The 24,350-nt window shown below is 35.2% G+C and overlaps 3 protein-coding genes across 6 annotated transcripts in view; 1 reads left to right on the top strand and 2 right to left on the bottom strand.

Moving 5' to 3' along the window:
- Window positions 1-551: 551 nt before the first annotated feature.
- Window positions 552-12,751, bottom strand: LOC115441105 (TBC1 domain family member 30). Of its 4 annotated transcripts, XM_030165716.2 has the most exons (15): window positions 12,175-12,751; window positions 11,981-12,078; window positions 11,801-11,889; window positions 11,574-11,726; window positions 7,559-7,701; window positions 6,921-7,046; window positions 6,398-6,489; window positions 5,695-5,788; window positions 5,469-5,625; window positions 4,745-4,916; window positions 4,135-4,351; window positions 3,914-4,006; window positions 3,667-3,814; window positions 3,082-3,573; window positions 552-1,500 (listed from the first exon to the last, which is right to left on the bottom strand). In XM_030165716.2, the coding sequence occupies exons 1-15, from the start codon at window positions 12,364-12,366 to the stop codon at window positions 830-832; spliced, it is 2,937 nt and encodes a 978-aa protein (XP_030021576.1). In that variant the 5' UTR covers window positions 12,367-12,751; the 3' UTR covers window positions 552-829. The 4 variants fall into 4 exon arrangements, with proteins under 4 accessions (XP_030021576.1, XP_030021573.1, XP_030021575.1 ...); XM_030165713.2 differs by having other exon boundaries at window positions 552-3,573; XM_030165715.2 differs by having other exon boundaries at window positions 552-3,573; window positions 11,985-12,078; window positions 12,175-12,750.
- Window positions 12,752-13,402: 651 nt separating this feature from the next.
- LOC115441106 (UPF0691 protein C9orf116) lies at window positions 13,403-17,918 on the top strand. Its single transcript, XM_030165717.2, has 3 exons — window positions 13,403-13,700; window positions 14,607-14,693; window positions 17,674-17,918. The coding sequence occupies exons 1-3, from the start codon at window positions 13,529-13,531 to the stop codon at window positions 17,796-17,798; spliced, it is 384 nt and encodes a 127-aa protein (XP_030021577.1). The 5' UTR covers window positions 13,403-13,528; the 3' UTR covers window positions 17,799-17,918.
- Window positions 17,919-18,046: 128 nt separating this feature from the next.
- The window catches only part of LOC115441114 (synapsin), a 61,614-nt gene continuing 55,310 nt past the window's right edge, over window positions 18,047-24,350 (bottom strand). The window contains exons 8-14 of the mRNA XM_037443011.1: window positions 23,062-23,154; window positions 22,803-22,915; window positions 22,536-22,632; window positions 22,241-22,408; window positions 21,690-21,936; window positions 20,926-20,973; window positions 18,047-20,881 (exon numbers count right to left, since the gene is read on the bottom strand). Of these exons, the coding sequence (XP_037298908.1) occupies window positions 20,730-20,881; window positions 20,926-20,973; window positions 21,690-21,936; window positions 22,241-22,408; window positions 22,536-22,632; window positions 22,803-22,915; window positions 23,062-23,154 (918 nt within the window). The 3' untranslated portion in view covers window positions 18,047-20,729. The remainder of the gene's footprint in view (window positions 20,882-20,925; window positions 20,974-21,689; window positions 21,937-22,240; window positions 22,409-22,535; window positions 22,633-22,802; window positions 22,916-23,061; window positions 23,155-24,350) is intronic.

Raw genomic sequence — 24,350 nt, forward strand, 5'->3', positions numbered from 1 at the left:
ACATTGACTTTAAAGTAATCTATCTACATTATTGTACAAATATTCCATATTGCGAAATATTATTACGCATAAAATTTAAATTAGATTCAAGGCAACGTGTTTGTTTTGTTTCTAGATCGAATTACTGTCTGGAATATGAAAGGCTTCATATTTCATAACATTTACTTCTAATATTTTTGCTCTAGACGTAAAGTATTTATTGAAATACTCCAGGTTCCAAGGATATAATAATTATTGGATATAGTTTCGAGAGCTAACGATTTATTAATTTAGCTAGGAAGCTGAATAACCGTATAGTATTGTTAAGTGTAAAATAACAGAAGGCAAATTAGCTGGCGATCTTATATAGATTAACCCCCTTATTCATAGAAGTTTTTTATCTAACGACCGAGTAAGGCTGTGATAACAAGTCTGTTTCTCAGTGCTGACGGCATGGCAGTCTTCACAGTGCGTAGACGTAGGGCCGTTGTGATTGGCTAATATTGAACACAACAATAATAACCAATCACAACGGCCCTATGTCTATTTCTCAGTGCCGTTGGGCACTGAGAAACAGGCTTGTTATCACAGCTTTACTCCGACCTTAGATAAAAAACGTTTATGAATAAGGGGGTAAGTATATAGTAATATTTTTATTGCCAAGTTCAGATTAAACAAACAATCACGATTTATAACAATAACAATTTACGTGATTTACAATAGTGGTACATAATACAAATGGGTAGTGAATAAAATGATTTACTCGCATATTTCATTAAAAGCTAACATAGCTTTTAAATAGAAATATGCTTTTAAGAGGGCGTGTATTATGGCAAGAATGATTGCTAATTTATTTTGGAGGAGAGCTTAGTACGTCTTTGGGATACATACCCAACTTTACCCCTATTTCTTTGGGCATACGCATACTTGGGCGCGTAGGAAATGGGTGATAAGATCCTGTAGAAGGGCTACGGGGGTATGAAAGTGAAGATAAAGTATCGGTCTCTAATAAGGAAGTAATAGCGCTACAGGTATCATCAGAGTCTATTTTTGTTTTATCACTTTTTTCAACGTAATCTCTAGGTATAACGGAAGCATCTCTACTTGGAAACGCTTTAGGCGAAATTGGTGTAGATACTTGATCTAATGACGTAATTTGACATAATGTATCACTAGAATTACTTTTTGCTCCCGTAGAATCATCTTCCGCAGAGGGTTCATATGTATAGCTTATTGATGTTGTGACATGAGCAAACTCACTAGTTTGGCTGTTTTCAGTCTTAGATAAATTTTCACATATTTTTGTTTCCTGATCAATAACCTTACCGCATAAATTATTGGGTTTGGAGGAAACTAGATCATCGTACTTAGTCGAAAATGGATAGTTATAATCTTCAGAAGTGTAACGTCGTTCGTATGTAGATGTGTCTTTAACCTCTGTAGAGGGCAACGTTACCGATATTTTAGAATCACCCGAAAAAGATCTTCGAGACCATTCCGAACTGACCGTTTTAAAGTCACCTGTAACATCAGAATTTTTGGATGAATTACTGTCCCTTCTATTGAAATCGTATTCGTAGCTCTTTTCTGGACTTTGTTTATCAGACAAACGTTTAGTTTCACAGTTTGCTAAAAAACCTTTATTTTCCCATCCATATAAATCTGTTTTGTTACCGATACATTCACTGCTTGGAGTTTTGGAAGATTTAAAATCATTATTTCTTAATATTAAATTACGTGATTCCAAAGAAAATGGATCATCAATAGATATAGGCCTGACTCTAACAAAGTCATTATTATCGGTATTATTATTTTTAGGGTTTCTTTTTCTATAGCCTATCAAAGAGTCTGAAGTTGATTCTTTAAGTAAAGGAGAATCAATTAATTTGTTTTCGATCGGTTTTTCAGGAATAGGGCTACGAAGAGCAGTCACTGGCTTGTCTAGAACAATTCCAATACTTTTATTGGATTCATATTTACTTGCATCAGATGCACTTTGCTTAGTCAGTATTCTGCTTAAAATTTTTGAATTTTCTTGAATGATTTGTAATGCTCTTTCACTATTTTTACGTCCCGTATTTAAAGTATATTCTTTTGGGGATACACAACGTTCACTCTCTTTAGTTGACATTGAAATTGACGCTTCCTTTTTGACAATTTGTAAGATTTCTGTGTCATCGTTGATTTTTTTCATAAAACTATGGCTTTGTGGCAGTGAAGATGCTCTCTCTGCTTCTTCTTTCAACAACTTATCATTTTGACTACTATGCAATGTAAGGGAGTCTGGTTTCTTAGGTTGCCGTGAAAGGCGTTTCATAGAACGTCTATTAGGAATATCAGAACTGTTGGGGTCGGTGACACGCGCACCAAAAAATTCAGGACTATGTTCGAAATATTTGTCAATCTTTAATGGGATAGGTGGCTCATCTTCACTAACGATTATACTTTCAGCACCAGGACTTCTTAATGGACTTTCAACATCTGATATATTTTTTTCAGATAAATCTATATCGGGTACAAAATTCGGATACATAGTAAAGCTATCGATTATATCAGGCGGTCTTGAGGCCGTTGTAATATCCAAAATTGATGATCGTTTAATATTAGATACAAAGTCGTAATCATAAGGCGACTTGGTGTAATTACAAGGAGATAAGTCTATGGGACTTAAATCTGTAAATTTATTCGTCATTTTTGGAAAATTGGTTGGTCGTATTAGGTCTGTACTGCTGTAATTATCATCATATTTGGACTTATTTAACGATTGTAGAATATTATCTTTATCAGGACTTAAGCACAGAGAATTGGTCACCTGTGCATTTGATTTATTTTTATCATTTTCAGTTTTTAGCGCCGAATTATTTTTCCACTGTGTATCAAATCCATCAATATATGTGCGTAGAGGTTCGCCAGCAGCGGAATCTAGATAATCGCTTATCGACTTTATGGAATTTGTGGTGGATGTCTTGTGTATTTCTCGTTCAATTTCAGGACTTTGTGGAACTGTAGTTTCCGTTAAGGTAGGAGAATATGAGATTTTTGTATCTCGTAAGACAGGTGCTGTTAAAAATTCACTTGTTGTAGTTTTAAGAGTAATATTACCTTTATCCTTTTCATCATCAGATAGTTCTTGTTCTGAATCGCTAGCACGTGCATTCTCATCGCAGAGACTTGTGTCAGTACTGGATGCACTGCGTGAGGAGTACGTGGAGGTTTCACTCGAACTTCGTGATCTTAACGACGCTATCATCTCATTGGCTTCAATTTCAGAAACTATAATACCATCTCCTGATTCTTCTAAATCTATGGACGCCTTTCTGCATTTTTCGAAAACTTTTTCCTTTTTAAGGTCTCTCCATTTAACAGAGTTTCGTCTACTTAATGACTTGCGTCGTTTTTCTTCTTTCCAACTAATAGTTTCATGAGAAGTACCGTGTGCTCGGGGTTCTACTTTATCATGCGATGATGAAGTTCTTGATGGTGGGATTGCACCAGGGGGAGGACCAAGTCGACGTCCACGAGAACTTACGATCGCACTTTTTCCCAAAAGTAAATTATTAACGGTGAGAGAAGTCGGTGACGTGGGAACACCAACTGAAAATTAAATGAGAAATAGTTAAAAAAAAATATTGACATAGTTAATGCCTTAGTTTCGCAACAAAAAATTGAAAATATTGAAATAAGTACCTGCAGCGTGTCGGGCACAAGCGGCTGCCAAAATTACGTGAGCCTGACGTTGTCGCTCGCGGAGTCGTGCATACTGCCTTTTGAGAGCACCAATATCCAAAGAGAGTCTGTCGCCGGCTCCCAAACGACTTTCACGTCTAGGTATCACCTACACAAATATAAAAAAAAGTAGAAAAAATACTTTTACTATTGGATAGTATGCATGCGTATCAATATGTTGGATACCGTTTAGTATAAAAGAAAATACCGTTGCTAAAGCCATTTTATTTCCGTCGTCACTCGAATCTCCTTCGTCTTCAGAATAAAATAACCGTAAACCTCTTTTGGTCATTGATTGCATCTGAAAATATAAATTACAAATTATATAGATACTAAAATCAGTTTTGGTGAATGTATAAAATTTTTTTCTTCACGCTTGAGTGATCAATACAAAAATGATTTAGTAAAGAAATTGTGGTATAAGCCTACCGCGGAATGTAATGGAGGTTGATACACCGGCGCGGTGGTCGGGGGCGCCGGGGGCACCACCCTATACCGATGGAGACTTCGCAGCCGCGGTAGTTCTGGTGCTGAACCAAATGCGACAACTCTCGCAACCAACGCTTCTCCAGCCTCCCACACTGCGCCGGCGCCGCCGCCCATGCAGCTATAAAACTCATCCGCCGATCGAGCTGACAGAATCCGACTACAAATTCGATTGCAAACATATAAAATTTTATATGGCCTGTATATATGCTATTTTCAAGAATATTTTAGGATAAAATAACATATCCTTCTACTAAACATATGCGACTGTTTATATAGGCTGTGGCTACAATCAAGGAACCTCCGCGAGTAGAATTTCGAGATCCTCGAGGTGAAAAAAATTTGAAAAGTTATTTAAATTTTAGTATAATTCTTTGAAAATTAACTTTTAGAAAAAACGTTGCTCTGGAGTACTTTAGCATTGTTCAATATTAAAGTTTTCGTTAGATATTCAGCTTCAGTAGATGTATTACCATTGGTACTACTGCATTCACGTACAAACCGTTCAAAAATAAATTTGATGAGTTGATTTTATTTGGTAAATGTTACTCACTCCTGCAGCATGTCCCAAATAGCTAATGCCGTCAGCAGTAATATTTCATTGCCGTCGAGCAGTATCAGATCCCATATCCTGAGCAGAGACTCACGTGGTAACCACGTCGCGTATAATGTGAGGAACCACTGCATTGTGAACACGTCTGGTAATGGAGGTTCTACGCCACCGCCTGAAAATGAAATACTTATAATCAGGCTTCTTTTTGCCACTTTTTGGGAGGCACGCTAATTCTCGAAAGTTGTAAGTCCATAATTTTTTGTACCCTGCTGTACCTACTTTTTAATGGAAAATGTTGCGATATTTTCAAAACTTCCTTTAGGAGCACTGCGTATAATACAAAAACCCTGCGTATAATACAAGAATAGAAACACCTAATAAGACAAAAATGTACTTAAATGGTAAATAATATAATCACTTTCTGGCGTCTCAGCGTCGAGTCCACGTAATACATTTTTATTATATGATGAATCTACCTACTTTGTTTAGCATATGGTTTTGCAACCGGCCCTCGTCTTACGTCAATCATGACGAATAAATTCCCTAAGTTCGACTCACTACGTCGTCCTGTCGGGATATATTTTAATCCAGCTAACAATAATGTTTTTGCTCATGTACTATTACGTGTGATCGCCGGTCTGACGTTAATCGATAGGGAAAACCTTGAATATATATAAAGAATTTAATATAAGTGATAGATATTTATTTATAGACAAAATCGTACCGTCAGATATTTTCTGCAGATAGTCCATGTGTTGAGCTAATCGCGGCAATCGCAATCTTAGCAGGTCTCTGAACGCCGCCATATCAGCTGACAAACCTCGCAGATCGTCGGCGAAGTAGCCCTCAGGCAATACCGCTTCGACTAGGTATATCATAACCTTTAATGCAAGTAAATAAATTCTGTATTACTTGTAATTACAGATATTAAATAATAAAACTGGACGCACCTTTAATGAATCCGATTCGGATTTATCCATAACTTCTAATATTATTGCTGCTAACATATTGAAACCTTGGCAATAACCCACTTCCTTATTCCATCTGTAATATAGAATGGCTCAACTTTAATACCTAGCAAGTGTTATGAAAATATTAGACTCATCAAATAAATTTATAGTGGAGTGGGTATTGATAATGACCTGTAAAAAAATTTCATGTTTTGACTATAGACTGTTTTCGAAAGGATTATTTATCTTAGCAATTTTTAAATTACAAAGGACTAAACCAACGATATGAATCTAAAATACAAAAGATACAGTTAATAAGTAATTTGTTTATAATGATATCTAACTACGATAACAAACAACATGCACACCACATAATTCCATCGGAAAATTTGTTTAGTAACAACAAACAAGTAACATCTATTGTGCTGTATGTACATTCTGGGGATTAGGCGGAGCTTTTATGGTTTCCGAACTTAAGCACCATATTGCAGGCAGAGCTTGTACGATAGAACATCTTAAGTAGCAGTTACTGATAACTAGTTATAGTAATAATTATTTAGAGTTTTAAGAAAATAGTATCTTTATAATCACACCTACACAAAAATGGTGTAATTATTTCCGTCAACATATCTATATATATATACATAAAGAGACATGTTTTACTTTGCAAATAATATGAAGTTTTGCATAATAAAAGACAAACCTTGCATAAGCCAACAAAACTCTGCGGAGCATGGCTTGATTTTCTCGACCTTCAGTACCGCAAAACAAAGAACAACCGGTACGGTGCAGGTCCTGTAATAAAACATTAACGTTCCATTCATGCTTATTTACTTGTTACCCTAATCAATATATTCAGGATTATGCGATTTTAGTTTATTTAAAAAAATGCAATGTAAGCAATAGTTGAACATTCTAAAAATGTAGAGAATATCTAGGTCGAGCCTGGCTAGGTTTATAGAATAAAATCGTTTCAATGACGATTCACTTGAAACCTCGTTAAGTATAAGATGGATTCGGATGCGCTGTTCTTCGTTACCGATATCTCATACGGAAATGGGCTATGCCAAGCCATTGCGATAACACCATTTTTTTGTCCCGTTTGGCATTTAAGTAAGTACAGTGTACTTTACTATAAACGTAATTTTCGAGCATTTCACTCGCATAAATATAGATTTACCTCGAATACTATTTTAAAATTTCAAGATAATGAATATATTATTCACTTTTATAATCTGAGCCCCTAGCTCCGCGTCATCAGGCTGAGCTGTGCCACGGAAGCAGGCGCCTTCCGCCGTCGACCAGTCTATCGCTCTCGCCGTCAGATGCCGCTCCGCCAATGTCAACCATAACTGCCAAAACAAAGTTTTTTGATTTAACTTCAAATTTACAACTTGTTAAAGTCGATAATTCTATTTTTAGTCTATGTATAGCAAACAGCTTCTACGCAAAATAACAGTGAATATTTACGATGATTCTACAAAATATGTTTTGTCGTACGCAATAGGGCTAAAATTAGAATCATTTTACGCAAAGAGATATACGTCAAACAAATCTGAATAATGGGTATTTGTATTCCATTCGTGACATTTCCTAGGATTTTGGTGAATATCGAAGCGCTCTTATAAAAACATAATATTCCGCTTATCTAAGTATCTACATAATATAAAATCGATTACTATCCTTTAAATTTCAATTGAATGAAATGAAATTTATTCAGTTTACATTATTATTATTTATTTTTTAGTTTTACCGTTTAAAAAATGTCTATTACTACTTATATCTTGCAATTAACTCATAGTTTATGAGCATTTAATTCTTGCATTACAATTTGTTATTGAATAAGTATTGAAAAGTTAGTAACTTTTTTCCTGAAGTGGTGCGGCACGCCGGCGGGCAGGCGCGCGACGAGGCGCATCGCGTGCAGCCACTCCGCGTACCCGCCCTCGCCAGGGCCTTCGCCATCGCCGCCCGGTGTCACACCGAAACGCGCGCCATTTTCGCCGGCTGCACATACCACCAATTCACTTTCGCCGTGCACAATATACATAAGCTTAAAGTATTATTCAGTTTGTTGACGGACAATAAACATTTACATTTTTCCGCGCTGAAGGTTACAGTGTTTGTGCAAATATTAAAATCGTAATATATTTAACTACCAACAAATATACCAAATAAATAACATCATAATAAACATCCGCCATTACTGTTTCTGGCACGTTATACAAAATTATTAAAAGGCTTGTCTTCCTTTATCTTGCACCATTTTTAACATACAACAAATACTAAATTAGATACCTTTCACACTCTGTTAAATTTAACTAGAAATCTAAGACGTTCTATAGATAAGTCTAAGGAAAAACCCTTAATTACCCATGCTATATGACAGCGATATATTTAGAATTGAGATATATTTAGATTGCAGATGGTCTTCATAATATGTGTTTTTTGTACAAAAATATTTGTGATTAGATTATTTTATGTCACTAATAACATTACGACAAAGTATTTTACAACCATTTCTGCGGTAATTGTCACATTGATGGTAATTGGTAAGGCTTCTATCAAATTATATAAGAAAGTGTAATTAACATGTTAAGTACGTATCTTGTTCAAGTGAATGACATGAGACAATTTCCATATAATGACTTGCAAACATAAGTTTATACAAGATAATAATGTGACATATAAATCATACCCGCACTGGCCCTCGCCGAACCTGCTAGGTTTCTGAGAGAGTTTAGAAGTGCACTCATCTGTCTTGCAAAGGGCACGCATTGGACAATAAACGCATTATCTTTACAACTGCACTGGACACTGAGTTTACGATCTTATCGCTAAATCACATGCATTGTGACTGTATGCGGACACGATATCCTCGTTCTACGACAATATTCCTTCCTTATCAAATAGACAAAACACGTCAACAGAATAATACCGCGAACATGTAAAATAATGTGCCATATCTCAAATGTATTTGAGACTACGTAGCCGACCAGCTGATGCGATGTTTATTGGGAGAGTCGAGAAACGAAGCGGTGAGGCTTCCGACTCTATACTATACTACACATCAACTATGTCTACTCTAATACAAAGGCGTAGGGAGGATAAAAGATCGACAAGTCGTGTTGGTGGAGCTTCATGGTAAATGTCTGCGAGCATGCGCCATAGCGCGCTGCCAAGATGGCTGTGTGTGTTGCGTATCGATTTGGCGCCGCCGCGCTGTGTACGTCAGTGTCGGTAACAGATATACCAGAAAAGGCACACTGTAGTTAACGACTTCGATGACAGTTACGTAGTAAGTTATTTTGATTACGCATGAATCAAACTTTGCGTTTTGTTAATCGACTTATTGTAGTAAGTTTTATTAAAAGTAGAGTTTTCGTTAATTTTAGAAGCCTTAAATAATATTTTTATAATCAAAATTTTTATTGTAACAGTTTCATTAAACATTATATAGAATGCTGGTATATTTTTAAGACAGGGCGTTGACTTATCAAACAAGTCAATGAGACAAGGCCACAAACGACGTAGAAAGTATTTTTAAACAGCGTAAAATAAGTGGGATATGATTTTTTTTATAATTTAAATACCATCAATTATGTTATGAATAGATATAACGTCCGGGATATCTTCACAAATGAGATGTATATTATACTAAATGGAAAGATTTATTAATATTAGGTATATAGAGGCAATGACCCATTATTGAAGCTTTATCTCTCTTTGCCGAATCTCCGTTTTATGATGAAAAAACAGAATGTTTATGATGAAAAGCTTAAAATGCTTATGTCTTCGACTGTTTGCCAGCTTATTGATCATAATATATTTAAAATAATAGACAGTATGTACTATATTTTAGATATATTATAGGATGTACTATTATTATTATATTTCTTTATAACAAAGACACAGCCGTATACAAAAATCTCACTTCAATCTTCACTAGAATTAATTTTATTTATTAGGCACTAGCTTTTGCCCGCGGCTCCGCCCGCATAAAATAGTTTTTCGGGATAAAGTTTTCCGTTATAACAGTCACGCTTTATATTTTCCCGGAACAGAAAGAACCCTATGTTCTTCCCAAGGTCTCAAACTATATCCATACCAGATTTCATTTACATCCGTTGGTTAGCTTTCGTGTTTTACGCGTTTAGACAGGCAGACAGATGCGGCGGGGGACTTTGTTTTATAAATAATATTTTTTATAACTTTTTAAGAGGAACAATTCCGACATATATATTTATGTCATAAATTTAACCGTTTACTCAGCGCATGCAACGGAAGCCCTCAAGATGAATAAATTTTGCCCGTTCTTCCAACAGTTTTTCATTACTGCTTCGCTCCCTTATGGTCATAACGTGATGACATATACCCTGTAGCCTTCCTGGATAAGTGGGCTATCCTACAATAAAGAAATTTTCAATTCGAACCAGTAGTTCCTGAGATAAGCACGTTCAAACAAACAAACTCTTCAACTTTATGTAATAGTAAAAAGTATCCTATGTCCGTCTCCTGGTTCTAAGCTACCTCCCCACCAATTTTCAGCCAAATCGGTTCAGCCGTTCTTGAGTTATAAATAGTGTAACTAACACGACTTTCTTTTATATATATAGACTTAAATGAAATCATTGGGGGTCTTTATTTCTCGACAATTATAAACTAGGAGGTTTTGTTTTATATTAATTATTATTTTCCCGATTAAAGTTGACATGTTTTATTATTTAAGTATATAATATGAATCATATTATGCACGGAGTTACATTTATAATCAGCTGTTCTAACAGAATATAAGTAATCACTTATAATTCTAAAATTTAATTTAATTGCAATAATCTAGATGACCCGGTGAACTTCGTATCACCTGCAATTAATTTGATTATCACTTTTAATTCACGGTTATCAGTCCTTATCAACGTATCAATACTGATTTATTGATATCAATAGTACTGACTGAATCGTGTATGATTTGAATTTCGTTAGGTTATTAAACGGTACTTGCTTGTTAAAAATCGCAGAGTGTAGGTACGTTGAAGTTTAAGTAAACTCACTCTATCCAAGTATATTCTTAAATTTTGACTACCCTGGTGGCGTAGTTTAATTATATGCGCGACACGATACCGTTCTCAGGTGTCAGGTTCGAATCTCGGGTCGGACAAAGGGATTAGGGGTTTTTTGATTAGTATCACACTAGAGCTGTGATTTATGTCCGATATGGCGATAGAATCCCTATCACGTCTTGGAACATATTTTAGCCAAGTGTCAGGCTAAAATTGGGTAGCCTGGTAGCATTTCTGCCTGTTTTGTGTGTGTGTGTGTGTTTTTGTCTTTAAATCCATTTCGTTTTTAAGTCACACATGAATTCGGCACCGACTTCAAAAATATATTTAAAAATGGTTATGGTAGCACGTTATTATATTGAACCTAACACAAAAAGAATCATGAAAGTCGTATTTGATTTTGAGGAATTCTCTTCTGCATCTTCGAACTCTAAAGTCTCGTACCAATGAAATAAAATTGGTACCAATTAGAAGCTAAACGAAATCTAACGCTAAAGGATTTGTCAAAATCGGTCCATAACTGACGAAGAAAGTTCATTAAAAATTATTCCTTAATGGCGATTTCCATATAAAATTACCCATTCTGATTTATTGTATTTTTTGTAGTTTCTTTTTTAAAACTACCCCTGAACTATATAACTAACCTGAACAAAACCAAACAAAAATTATGCAAATCGGTCCAGCCGTTTTCGGGTTTTAACAAGATAACGAATAGTACAATTCATTAATAGTTTGTGTTTCTAAATTACAGTAGGGCACCAATGAGATTATTATTAGATTTTATAACTTTATAATGTACATTATAGTAAAAAAACTAACTTATGTGCCGAAGAAGGACCGTGAACGCAGCGCACAGCCGCTTCTGTTGTCGCCGCAGTCGGTCTCGGAGCTTCACAAATTTAGCTAACCGTTCACCCGTATACAGCAACCTCTCCTCCCATTGTTCTGTTTGTTTCCTTAGCTCTTGTATATCTGTGAAATATAATACACGCAGTTATATGCAATTTATTATATTTTGAGTAGTTTTTAACGATTTGTTTAAGTACCTAATGCTTCCAAATAATTTCGTTCAATAGCTTCTGTCTGTTCCACATAATTTGATTGTGATGACGTCAAAGATGCCGCCGATGTAGATCTGAAATCAAATGTTGTAGTGTAAATTACCGACGAACAAAACGATTTAATACTTGTTAATTCTATTGAGAATTTGATGAATGCAGTCATACCCACGGCTATAGTTAACAGTGCTTTGATTTAGACAGTCTCGCCGGTCCGCATAGATTTCATCCAGAAGATCCTCTACTAAGCTTCGTATATCTCGTTTCTATAAATAAATGCGTTTTAGTAAAAATAAAAATATTAAATTTATTTTCATGTCATGTCCCAATATAATCCTTTTAAATTCATTATGATATTTTACCTGGACACATTTCTTGATTGTTGGCGGTGGTGGTACTATAGATGGTTTTCTACTTGTTATTGCCGGCATTGAAGTTTTCTTGGCCCTTTTATGTGATTTTGTTGATATATCATCAACAAGTAATGTGCTAAAGTCTAATTCAAACTTTACCACTTTTAAATTTATAGGATTCTTTACACTTATTGTCTCCATAATTATGGATTTGATATAATTTCAAATAATTTAGTTTATACGTTATCGCAATTAGTTGCAATAATTATAAACAACGTGTTGGCTGATTAGTTGACACGTATCACTTTGACACCACACAAAAAGATTTTTATTTTTCTATTTTTGTTTGTCACTGCCTTAATCGTTTTAAAAAAATTTATCAACACTGAGCTACTAACACATACGCTGAATACTGTGTCTGAATACCGTGAACTGTGCGTCGTACTCAATGATGGCAGGAGGCGGCGATAGTCACCCACTCGTTCACTGTCGGTTGGCGTCCTGATAGTGGTGATAACGTTTAATTTATTCATTTGAATGCATGCCCAATGAGGTTAGGGTCAATATACACCAATTGCTTCATTAAGCGTTAAATTACTATGAAAAAGTAATTATATTTTTAATATATTCCATTCGTTCTCAGTATTAATCTTTAACTGTAGGAAGAAATGGATAGGTCTCTGCATGATTATGAATCAGTACTAGGTATACAAGTGACTTGTTTCCTAAGCAGCTAGAATTTAAAACAGGGAAATTAGGTGTTTGGCCTCATTAGAGATTAGCTTTAGTTCGTATTAATGAAAAGAGTTTTGGAAACGAAAGAATAGTTACAAATTATTATCAGTTAATACTATCGCTTTAGCTCTGTACACAGATGTACTATATAAAGATACTGGATTTATATAATAGTATTTATATTAAATTGAAACCTAATGAAAAAAAACTGTTCCTTACATTATGTTATCCAAGCAGGAAGAATAAAAAAACATCACAAGTTAAATTCGCTTAACTTTTTTTATATATCGGAAATTCTCTTAATGAATCTAATATGAACGGTTCTGAGATAAAGTTAAACATTTTGTGATTATAATAAAAAATTTTACATACGATATTAATTAATGTGGCAACTGTTTGTAATAAAACAAACTATTTGAAAAATAAAGATTATAAAAGATAGTTTTGCGTTCAAAGCTCAAACAAAGGTAAATAAAAAGAAAATCACCTAGGCAACGTTTTCGTTATTTCCGTTTCTAGGCGATCGCTCTTTGTTATTATTTCTAGATCAACAATCAGTATTTTCGAGAACGCATCTTTAGCTTTTTGTGTATTTGCAAGTATTATTCCTATTTAATTTATTTTAAAAATGAACGATACCAAAGAGGCGCCTGGCCAAGGTTTAGGACACCAACAACCAGGGTTTTGTTCGGCAACTTGCGTTGATCGTGCTAGTTTACAAGCTGAGATAAAACAACCAGAACTCAAGACTTCCGACTTATTTGTAACTTGTAATCTGCCAAAGAGATTTGAACATCCACGTAAGCTAAAGCTTATATTTTGTCGCTAATGTTTAGTACGAATTGTCCAAGGCGTTGTATTTTTTCACAAAACTACACAACTAAGTACATTTAAGATAAGTAAATTTATAATTATGCGAAGTGAGTTCAATTTTTGTCAAAAATGGCCGCAATTCCAATATGGTATGCTCCTGTAGTAAACATAAATAAAAAAAAAACTGTTAGGGCCCTACTTTATTTGATTTCCAAATTCATGCACAGCAGTTTACATACAGAATCAGTGTCATTGCTCTTCCCTGGTCATAAAAATTCATGCGGGCACTTCTTGTGAAATCAATAATGTAGTGAGGAAATGTAAGAACAGCTCCTTTTTTATCAGCCACCATGTATTCAATTGCATTTAATACTTTTTATAGATTTTAACTTCGTTGGGTGATATCAAAATATGCTCGCAATTTAACTATCGCGTATATAGTTGATAGCTCATCCGCGGATTTACCGGATTTAATTTTATCTAACCTATTAACTGACAGCAGGATTTAATAAAGCGTTACTTTTTGTTAGCTTATATGTCCCTGAATGGTTATATTAGTAACAATAAAATGCCCAAATTTAGTGTTATAAGAACACCCGTTGTTGTAAAGCTATCTGTTGTAATAAATTCATATGTTGCAATATTTTGTGCACTAGGTGTTGCTCACGACTTCGTCTGCTTGAAGGACTTGTCCCGGAACAAAAGTACCATAGTGTACTTTTCCAGGATTAAAAGTTAATAAATCCAAGAACAGGTCCTTCTATGTGGCAAATTATATCCCAAAAACGTATTGACGTTTAACGATTTCTGCGTTTAGTTCCGGCTTCTAATTATATTCACCAACCGTCGCATTAATAATATTGCATAAGATTACATGATGTATTGTTTTGTAGATTGGTTTAACGGGTACGGATGCCAGGTGAGCAAGCAGCATCCGTTCTACAGGACATCTTCCAGCGACTATGGATGGTATGCGCCAGGTACTTAAATGATGAAATATTTATTTATATTTAAGAATACACTTTGCAGCCCAGTTAAAAATATAATTCAACTTAGAAATTTATATCAGACTAGGTGTTGCTCACGGTTTCGTCCGCGTGAAAAATCTTTCCCGCTAGTCGCTGAATTTTACGATGCCAACGCTATCTATCTATTTAAAATCAGACTAAAAGCCCATTATTTCCTATGGAATAGTATAAATTACTAGGATAAAAAGGGGCTATTAAAAGCCAAAGTTCATCCGAATTCGTTCAACCGTTTTTGTGTTTATATCTAATAATCATCCAAACATTCGTATTTATAATGTATATATAAGAAGGAATATATATATAAGGACCTGTTTCACAAGTTTTAAGTAAATTTTATTTGACAGTTACTGTATTTAACAGCTAATGTAGGTAGTACTCACATTATTATCATTTATTTGGGAGTATAGATTAAAGAGTGACTTTGACGCCGGCTTATACATTTATGTGACGAGTAGCATTTACTTAGAAGTTGTGAAACAGCCCCTAAATAATATTAGTATGGATGTATTTCTTATTTTATTTTATTTTATTGCACTTCATACATATTATCATATAAAAACGGACTTAATGCCACAGGCATTCTCCTCAGTCAACCTAAGGTGGTGCAGAGATAAAAACATAGTAGGTGTTGATGTATCTGCCAGATAAATCAAATTATCTGTTAAATGGTAATGGTAATTGTAATGGTACTCTAATAATATTATGTGGCTTATTTATTAATAAATGCTAAGTAATTGCACACGACATTTCAATTTTCATTTTAGGTTGGCATTCAGTTCCCACTGTGTATTTCCCGAAGAGTCAACGGTTCTCAAACTATTTGGCAGAATCCGGGATGTATCGAAATTATTCTTTGAACACTTCCCTTGGCCCATCTCACAATTGAGGCGTGAATATTATTAAGAGAATATTGGTTTATTTTTTTTGTGTTAAGTCTAATGTCCCTTTAAGTTGTATCGATTATTTTTGATAAAGTAGCTATTAAGTTATAATTTCAAATGGGTTGTTTAAAATTTCTTGCCTAAGGAAATAAAAGGATTTTCTTTCTAAAGTTATATTGTCTTATTTTTTATCTGCGTTAATTTAAAATTGCATCACTACCTTTAAGTTATTGCTACGGACTAATTTATTTTACCTCATATTGGCCTCGTGTAGTTATAATTTTGAAATTAAAATGCAAAGATCGTATAATTATCAGAATCCATTGAATTCTTTACCGCTTGCGTATAATGGAGCAGGAAAACTAATAAATTATTTTCTATAATTTAATAAGGTGTTTGTGAATAATAAATAATGAATATTACAATATGCTTAAAAAACCCTTGACTTTGTTACATTACGTATTAAGTATTAGCTGGCTAATTTCTAAGGCTGAAGATTCGGACATAACATAATATGTTACTAATAGCTTAACACATTTACACAATGATTATTGATTACATCATTCTTAAGGGTGGATGAGTGACAGCGAAAGGATAGTTATTTTCATAGGCAAAGTTTAACTTCAAACGTCACGCCGCACAAGCGATACATAAAGCCTCGTTTACTGGGTAATAAACACATCCTATTTCACTCCAACCAGTGTACTTATTGATATTTATAGAAATTAGAATTTTATATCTACTGGAATTCTTTAAATAATCATTGCTATTCGATTTAATTTAAATAATAAAAGTTTAAATTTTTAGGCACTAAGCTACTCTAGTAAGGTTTTCTTTTATTAAAGTGGCATTGTCACAACTTCTGCTTTGTACCACGAGGAAGTTTATTTAACATCCTTTAGCGTAAAATTAGACAACTGACTGCATAATATGTTATTAGTTGTAGTTTTTGCAGATAAAACAATTGTCTTTGGTGCTGTTGTGTTGAGAAAGTTATTCGTTGAAAGGTATAACTTCTGGCTCGGACTTTGTGGTTTGCACTGGCAACAAAACTTAGCCGAACAAACAAACGTAATTTAAATACTTACAAATTAAATTGTGTGAACGATGACTTTATATTAAATGGATATTTGTTTCCTAATATTGTGAATAAAACCAAACGTGATAGATATTTTGGATGCCCGTTTCTTGTAAATCGAAATTATCTCGTTGCTAGAATTTTTGTTGTAGAACTTCTGGATTTAGATGCCTAATTCGTATATAAACATAGTAAAATTACCGACACTTATTAACGCCATCGATCTTTTTTGTTATCGGTATAAAGAAATAGTATAAAAAGAATAAGTAAATAAAATTAGAATGTCGAATAATTTTTCAAATTTTACCTCATATTACGTTTTATACAATGGAATCGTGAAAATACATATACATAATTATTGCTACATACCTAGCTATTACCAAGGTGTCCTGAAGTTAGTTACCTTATTGTTCTTCTCACATTCTGACTGCTCTCACCCTTGACTCTGTAAATCCGCCACGCCGCTCATGACTAACTACAGATCGGCCATAAAGAGTAATAATGTGCCTTTAGGAAGTGTTCTAGATAATAATATTTGCATTGCAGGGCCACAGGCTCTGTTGTATTTGCGAGGGAAAAACCGTAAAGTCATTAATGATGAACACCATTGTCTTTAATCTATATCCACATTACAGCGAAAAGGATGATATCATTATTTGAACAACGTTGATGAAAGGACATATAGTTCAGTGCAATATAACTTTACTTGTACTTAGTTCGTGATTTTGAAATATCTTAAGAAACATAAACAGATTGAACAGAGCAAGTGTAGTTGTCTAAGAAAAATAGCTATGTTAGTCCTCGCTGGTTAGGAATTCAGGATATAATATAATTTTTATGTTCTTATCCTCATGGATCCTGGCGAAATGATCCTTATGTCATTGATCAATGTAAACAATGCAACACAGAGTCCAGATTCAATTTATATTTACATAGTATTGCGAATAAATAAAGAACTTTCTCGATGTTTCAGGTATACACTCTGTACCATCTGTGTTCTTCCCAGCTGGTCAGACGTTCACGAATCGGCTGTCAGCGGCGGGCATGTATAGAAACTACAGTCTCAACACAGGCATGGATCCTGCGTCATACCCATGAATATTCCACTGGTGTCGCCTGATCCATCATTATTTAAATTTTCGATTCGTAATTAGTGTTGTAATTTGATATTGAAATGTATTCCCGGCATAAAGTAAATACATTATTTTAATTCCAATACTTTTAAGCGTTTTATTTTTCCCTCTTCGATTTCGAAATATACCTTTTTGATAATATTATTTTTAATTACCTTTCGAAGCTTAGTGCTTGCGATCTTGATAAGTTTGGAGCAAATAAAAATGCAGTTATTTCGGTAGTGACTTACCAAAAGAGGTATTTATTATTATATAGATTAACATGCATTCAAATTCCATTAACATATTCCATCGGAACGTGGGCATTGATGTCACATTTCTTGTCTTTTTGTGGACTCCGCCGATATCGAACGCGGAAATACGATCGGTTTTTTATGCTCATTGAATTTTAACATTATGTTAATAGGTTCCGTAGTTCCACTTTATATGTGACATACCATGCCTCATAAGTTACCTAAAGCAATTATGTCGCAGTAAAAATCCAACAGAAACAACCGTTTATTGCTCACTGGCGATCTGTTGCCTCTTTTACCGCGACATATTCTTTAAAAAGATTATTATCCGTCATTTCATTATAGGAGTATATAGGTATATTATATAACTTGTTAGCAACAACAACAACAGCGTTTATATTAATTTGAGTGTTTATATTATATCCTAACAATTAACAAACGTTGAAAATTCTTTAAACATTAAACAAATTAATTCTTACTATTACGTAGAACGTAACACATGTTCCAAGCTATAGTATACATAATTTATCTAATTGCGCATTTCATAGACACGTAGTAAACGCTAACATGGCGGCTATGTGACTATCTCTATGGGTTTGGTGTGGGACATGTTCTACTGGTGCTTTTACACTTGTTTAATTCCACAGGTACTTAGTACTCGGCCGAGGTACACGACGACTCGGCGTAACAAACACTACTCCAAAACCAACATCGATGAACTTACATGAAGCAAACATATATCATAGTCATTATTATAAACTAAACTTCTGCTCTCGTCGGAGGTAACTTTAATTCTGTTATGTATGAAACTTACATCTGTATTATAGCTATTTTCGTTGTAAAATCTACAATAACAAGTGGGTTTTGAATAAATATAATTATTTAAATATTAATACGTTTAAAATGTACTTATGCATGTACTATAACTTCTACAAATCGCATAAATAAATTAAATTTGACTACATATATAATATCTACTTAATGATTGTCATTGCTACAGAAGAGTAGGTAGATAGTTAAGTAACCTTTAACTTTTTAATTTTCTACAGTTAGATATATTAAAAGCGCAATGCATTGGGAAAATGTTTCAAGTTTAAAACGTCGAAACATATATAAAAAAAAACAATTTTATTACTGCAACAGCCGGGGTACTGCTGATTAATAACCGATAATTGACAAGTCTATCAATAGAATATAGTTATTTTGTTGTATAAAATCTATTGTTTTGTCACTTGTTTATGATTGTGTTACCCTTCTTCTAGAAACATTGGCTATTCATTAACTCGATAGTATACGAAAGGAATATAGAAATGGCTAGAAACTACAATTTCCGTTTTTCTTGTTGTTAATAATGTTGCTTTTACAGTAATATACAAATGAAGATAGTTATGTATAGATACTTTGTTAAAGACATAAGTAGTGTACATATAAGCACAATAGAGCGTAAGAAGGAACGTAATTTGCGTTTTATACCAAGAAGATTATCTTAAACTATGAAATATAACTAGTAATAGGTATAATGATGTATAATATAAAAACTGGATTTTTGCTTTTAACAATATTGTCCTCGATAGCATTGCTCAGATCCCATTGTCTTATAATTTTAAATCTAGTAAAAATTTAAATAAAATTAATATTATAATATTGATTGTAAACATTCAATATTATTATTGCAATTATTCATATGCAAAATAGCAAAAAACAAACAATATCAAAAAAATATTGCTATACATTAATTATCACCGAGGAAGTGATGATTAAATAGAAAGTTATAATTTGTGATGTGACAGTACAATACGTTAAAAGCAAAATGTTGAGATCGAAGCAATTGTTTAATGTTCCACGAAAGTGCAGCAAGTGAAGATGACTGAGACAGAAGAAACCAATAAAGCGTGCGACTCGAGCACCGTACACGCGCACGCGCACCAGCACGCGCACGAGCACGCGCGCGAACACGCGCACGAGCCCGCGCACGAGCACGCGCACACGCGCTCGCACCGCAACACATACAAACGGGTTCGATCACAATGTAGCTCAGTTGATTCGTATTTATATTTAACTTATTGTAGAAAATCTATAGTTAATTTACATTAATACTATTTTACTCTGCTCTCTCTACAATCACTTGATCGGAGAGACGATCCCTTTGCAGGCGAGGAAGACAGCACTTTCGTCGATAGGCGCTATGTGTGGGTAAGAAACGAATTCTGGTTCGGTTGTTCGGAATATCTTTCAATATCCTGTCATTTTATGCACAACGCGTCTTGCCTATTTGCGATTTGCACGTTCTTCTGACGTAAGTAAACTGTGGGCCCGGACAATAGGCAAACATTTATCATCAAATATTACTGCCTTTTATGGCCAGTGACACACACCAAAAAGCGCAATTCTTTCACAGAATTATTCAAAGGCTACGAGAAGACGTCATGCGTTACGTCATGTGTGTTTTTTTATGATGTTGCTTGAGTTCTGCGATCACAAGAAATGTTCTAAAATTATTCACGGTCCTTTCTACACACTTATATAACACACAAGTATGTGTGTATTAGCATCATACTTTCTGGAACGCATAATTTAAACATATAACAAAACGTCCAGCAACGTTAAGAACTAATTGAAATCGATGATACGACCATGTCTATTGCCCGAGTTGTGTTGTAGTTTTACATATCGCCAAAGATTCCGGCGAATGTTTTGCGCAGGTTCTTCATGGTGTCCTCAGCGTCCTCGGTGAGGGTGGCGCTGAGGGAGCCCTGCCGCGTGAAGCCCCCGCGCCCGCCCGGCGCCCCCGCGCCCGCCCCGCCCCCGGCCCCGCGCCCGGCGCCGCGCCCGCGCCCGCTCCCGCGCCCGACCCGCTCGCGCTGCTCGGAGCCGCCGACACTGACGATACTGTCGATGATTGCGACGCTGCAAACAATTAGGTAACATATCTACAGAGAAAACATTTGTCGGAAAAAGATGTAGCCGTTTATGTTGAATGTATCAAACACCAACTTTGCGGGTGACTTAAATAAATCATAAATTGAAGTTAACAATTAGTAAAGTTATCATAATGAGGGTTGGGTAGCGTATAGGGGTATTTTTTTTTTCTAATCTGAAAAGCACGTCTTTAACAATGACTTAAAGCTTAAAATGTACGTTGATAGAAGCTCCTCAAACCACAAGCGGCTGGTTTCTTTCTTGGCTGCATGTTGTTCTCCAAAACAATTCTTTATAAAAGGTTTGGATAATAATCCAATCAATCAACTTCCCGATTCAGACTCACAAATCAAACTAAACCGTACCCTGCGGGTGATTCGTTTAATTTGGGAGAACGATTATATCGATTACCATCCAATCGATTTACGATTTATTGTATACGAACAGGAATCTCTTCAAAATCGTTTGCGAAGCACGACACTGAGTGTATTGTCAACGATAATTGTAACTAACGATAGGTGTTCCTTACACACTACGAAGCACATAATCGAACTTATCATCGCAATACTGACTACTGAGTTTATGTTGAAATCGCTCAGTGGTGGATACGAACTCAAAAGGGAAATCTTCTGCATGGATGAAGCCACATACAAAACTAGTCTCAAATAGTATAATAATGGAAATGAATTGTAGGGACTCCCCACCTTGAGAGTCGCGGCGCGTGAGCGGCGGCGGCGGCGGCTGCGTGGGCTCGGCCGGGATGGGCGGCAGCGGCCGGTCGATGCTGGCGCCGGTGGCGAGCGGCGCGGGCGGCGGCACGCTGGGCGGGCCCGGCGGCCCCCCGCCCGGCACCATGCTCGCTCCGGGCCGCTCCTCCGGCGACGCCGCCGCCGAGCTGCCCGACACGGAGCTCCGCGACGTGGTCTTCGTTATACCGGGCCGACACACAGCCTGGAAAACCACAATCATTCATTGGAATATGTGCCTATTGTTTAATTATCTGCCTTGTTTGTGCAGGGATTACCCGGTAAAGTCCACTTATTATTCATAAGTACTATGATTAGTTTTTACACTATAAGTTGTAACTTATTATGTTTTTGTAGATATTTTATCTCCGGGATTCTCAAAAGTCAGTTAGCAGTGACATCGTTTATTGTGATTATATCTCAAATTTATGATAATACTAGTTATTGATGATAAAATACTTTATTTTCCATGTTAATTTAAAAAAACAAGACCATTAGTGTTTGCACACCTGCATGCGCTGCAACACAAGTTCGGAGAGATGGCGACGGTCTTCCTCCTGCGAGTCGCCCATGAATGAGGTGGCAGAGTCATTCAGCTCGATGATATGTTCCCGCCCGTCCTTGCCGACCACAAGCTCCAGGGCGCACACTTCTAAACCACCGAAGATTTCGCTCACCTTCAAAACGTTTTGAAACACATTATTTTACCAAACTATATAATAAATAACTAATTTATCAGATTGAAAAGATCCGAACACCACATAATCTGTACTAACAAAATAAAAGTATAATGGAGTACTCTACCTCATCTATCCACATTTTGTATCTATCGTTCATGCCAATTGCTTCAAGCATTGCGGATCCCTGATTCGTTTTCCAGTTGCCCGAAATAGATTTGCGCCTGGAAATATAAAATTTTATCTTTAACAATCCTATTCACAGTTAGAGGTATTTATTTGTTTGCGTTTTTCTGGAACGCCTGCATCAGTTTGTGTACAATCACATATGCAGACTACTTTGATCTTTAATATAGGCGTCAGACGATAGCTCGTTAAACGTTATGTTACTTACATAAACGCTTTGTAATTGGATCCGATTTTCTGTATGTGGATGTCATATTTGGCGTCGATGTACGGCTCCACGGTGCAGTACGTTCCCAACATCGCCACCACGCCAGCTATATCCTATAAAATAAACAAAGATTCATATACACAAACAGAGGAAAAGAACGCTTATTTACCGTAATCTGTGATTATCGTTTATGTATGATAAAGAAAGATACCAAATCCACGACATTAATAAATCGTTAGAAAGGTAAACAAGTAGTTACCTGGAAATCGGCCAAAGAGTCCACTTTCACCTTGGCCACGCCGCTGTGCGCGTGCCCTATCTTGATCACGACGGGGAACTTAGGCGCTGTGACCTGTAACAATAACCTTTAATCGTAGCTCGTCATCGATTTGAAAACAAATTATAACTCTTTTGGTCCTTGCTTCGCTATTAAGTGTTTATACCGATAACTCCGGCCTGTTACGTTTAAAACTGTTGTAAATGATAGGAATAACGGATTAACAAGATTAGTTGTAAGTTAAACATAGCATAATTGACGTAGCACAGCAACACAGTGCTTCTAGCCATATATAAAAAAAAAACGTAGCATAAGTAACGTTCGATCGAAAGGCTTGTGTGTAAGTTCCTTATATTAATATTAGGAAACAATTTGCAATAAACGTGGAGTTAGCCTTTCGTACCCTTTATTTAATTTTACGACGATGATCTATATCTTTATGGCACCAAAACACGATACCGGCGCGGCATGCTGGAGAAATTTTATTATAATCGATGTATGAAATGAAATGTTAAAGATTTTAAAAAAAAATTGGAATGCATAAACAAACTTTAACGTTTTAACTAAAGTGAAATGATATACGTAGTTTTCTCCAAACATTTAACGAAATCTATATTTCAAAGAAAAGTTACATCCAAATATTTATATTGAGATATTTCAACTGCTAGAATCATTATATTTTATATCTATAACTTTTATGTACGTATTTTCGCAGTCCAGCGACCTCGACGTTTTTGAACAATGAAAACATTATTTAACAATTTTATGAATTGAAGCATAAATATTTGTTAAACCATGACAGGTTAGAGTTATTACAATATTGAGATTGGCGCGTATTCAATAAATAGGAACTTTTTATATTATTTTCTTAACAACACATCCACGCGCGTATTGCAATTTGTTTATGTCTTTTAAAATTTATATTTTCAAGAATATGTTTTGTCTTTTCTTTTCGCGAAATTATAAGTCAAATGAAAAAACACGCACATTCCGGTTCACATGACGCGAAACTTGCGGAACACAAAGGACAACAACTTACCGTCTAACCATTACTTAGTTAATATAATCGAATGCATTATGCGTACATTGACATCGTACTAATTTCTTTCTTGATGAAGTTATTTAGATTAAATATCAAGTTGTAGAGATAGAGATTTCCATAAGAAACTGGTACTTGCACTGATTCCTTCAAAATATATGACAGAAGGGAGATCAACAAGGAGTTGTCTAACCTGATGATTGTCATAAGTTGCAGTATCGATCACTTGATC

The sequence above is a fragment of the Manduca sexta genome, chromosome 26 (assembly GCF_014839805.1).
Source record: "Manduca sexta isolate Smith_Timp_Sample1 chromosome 26, JHU_Msex_v1.0, whole genome shotgun sequence".
NCBI classification, from domain to species: domain Eukaryota; kingdom Metazoa; phylum Arthropoda; class Insecta; order Lepidoptera; family Sphingidae; genus Manduca; species Manduca sexta.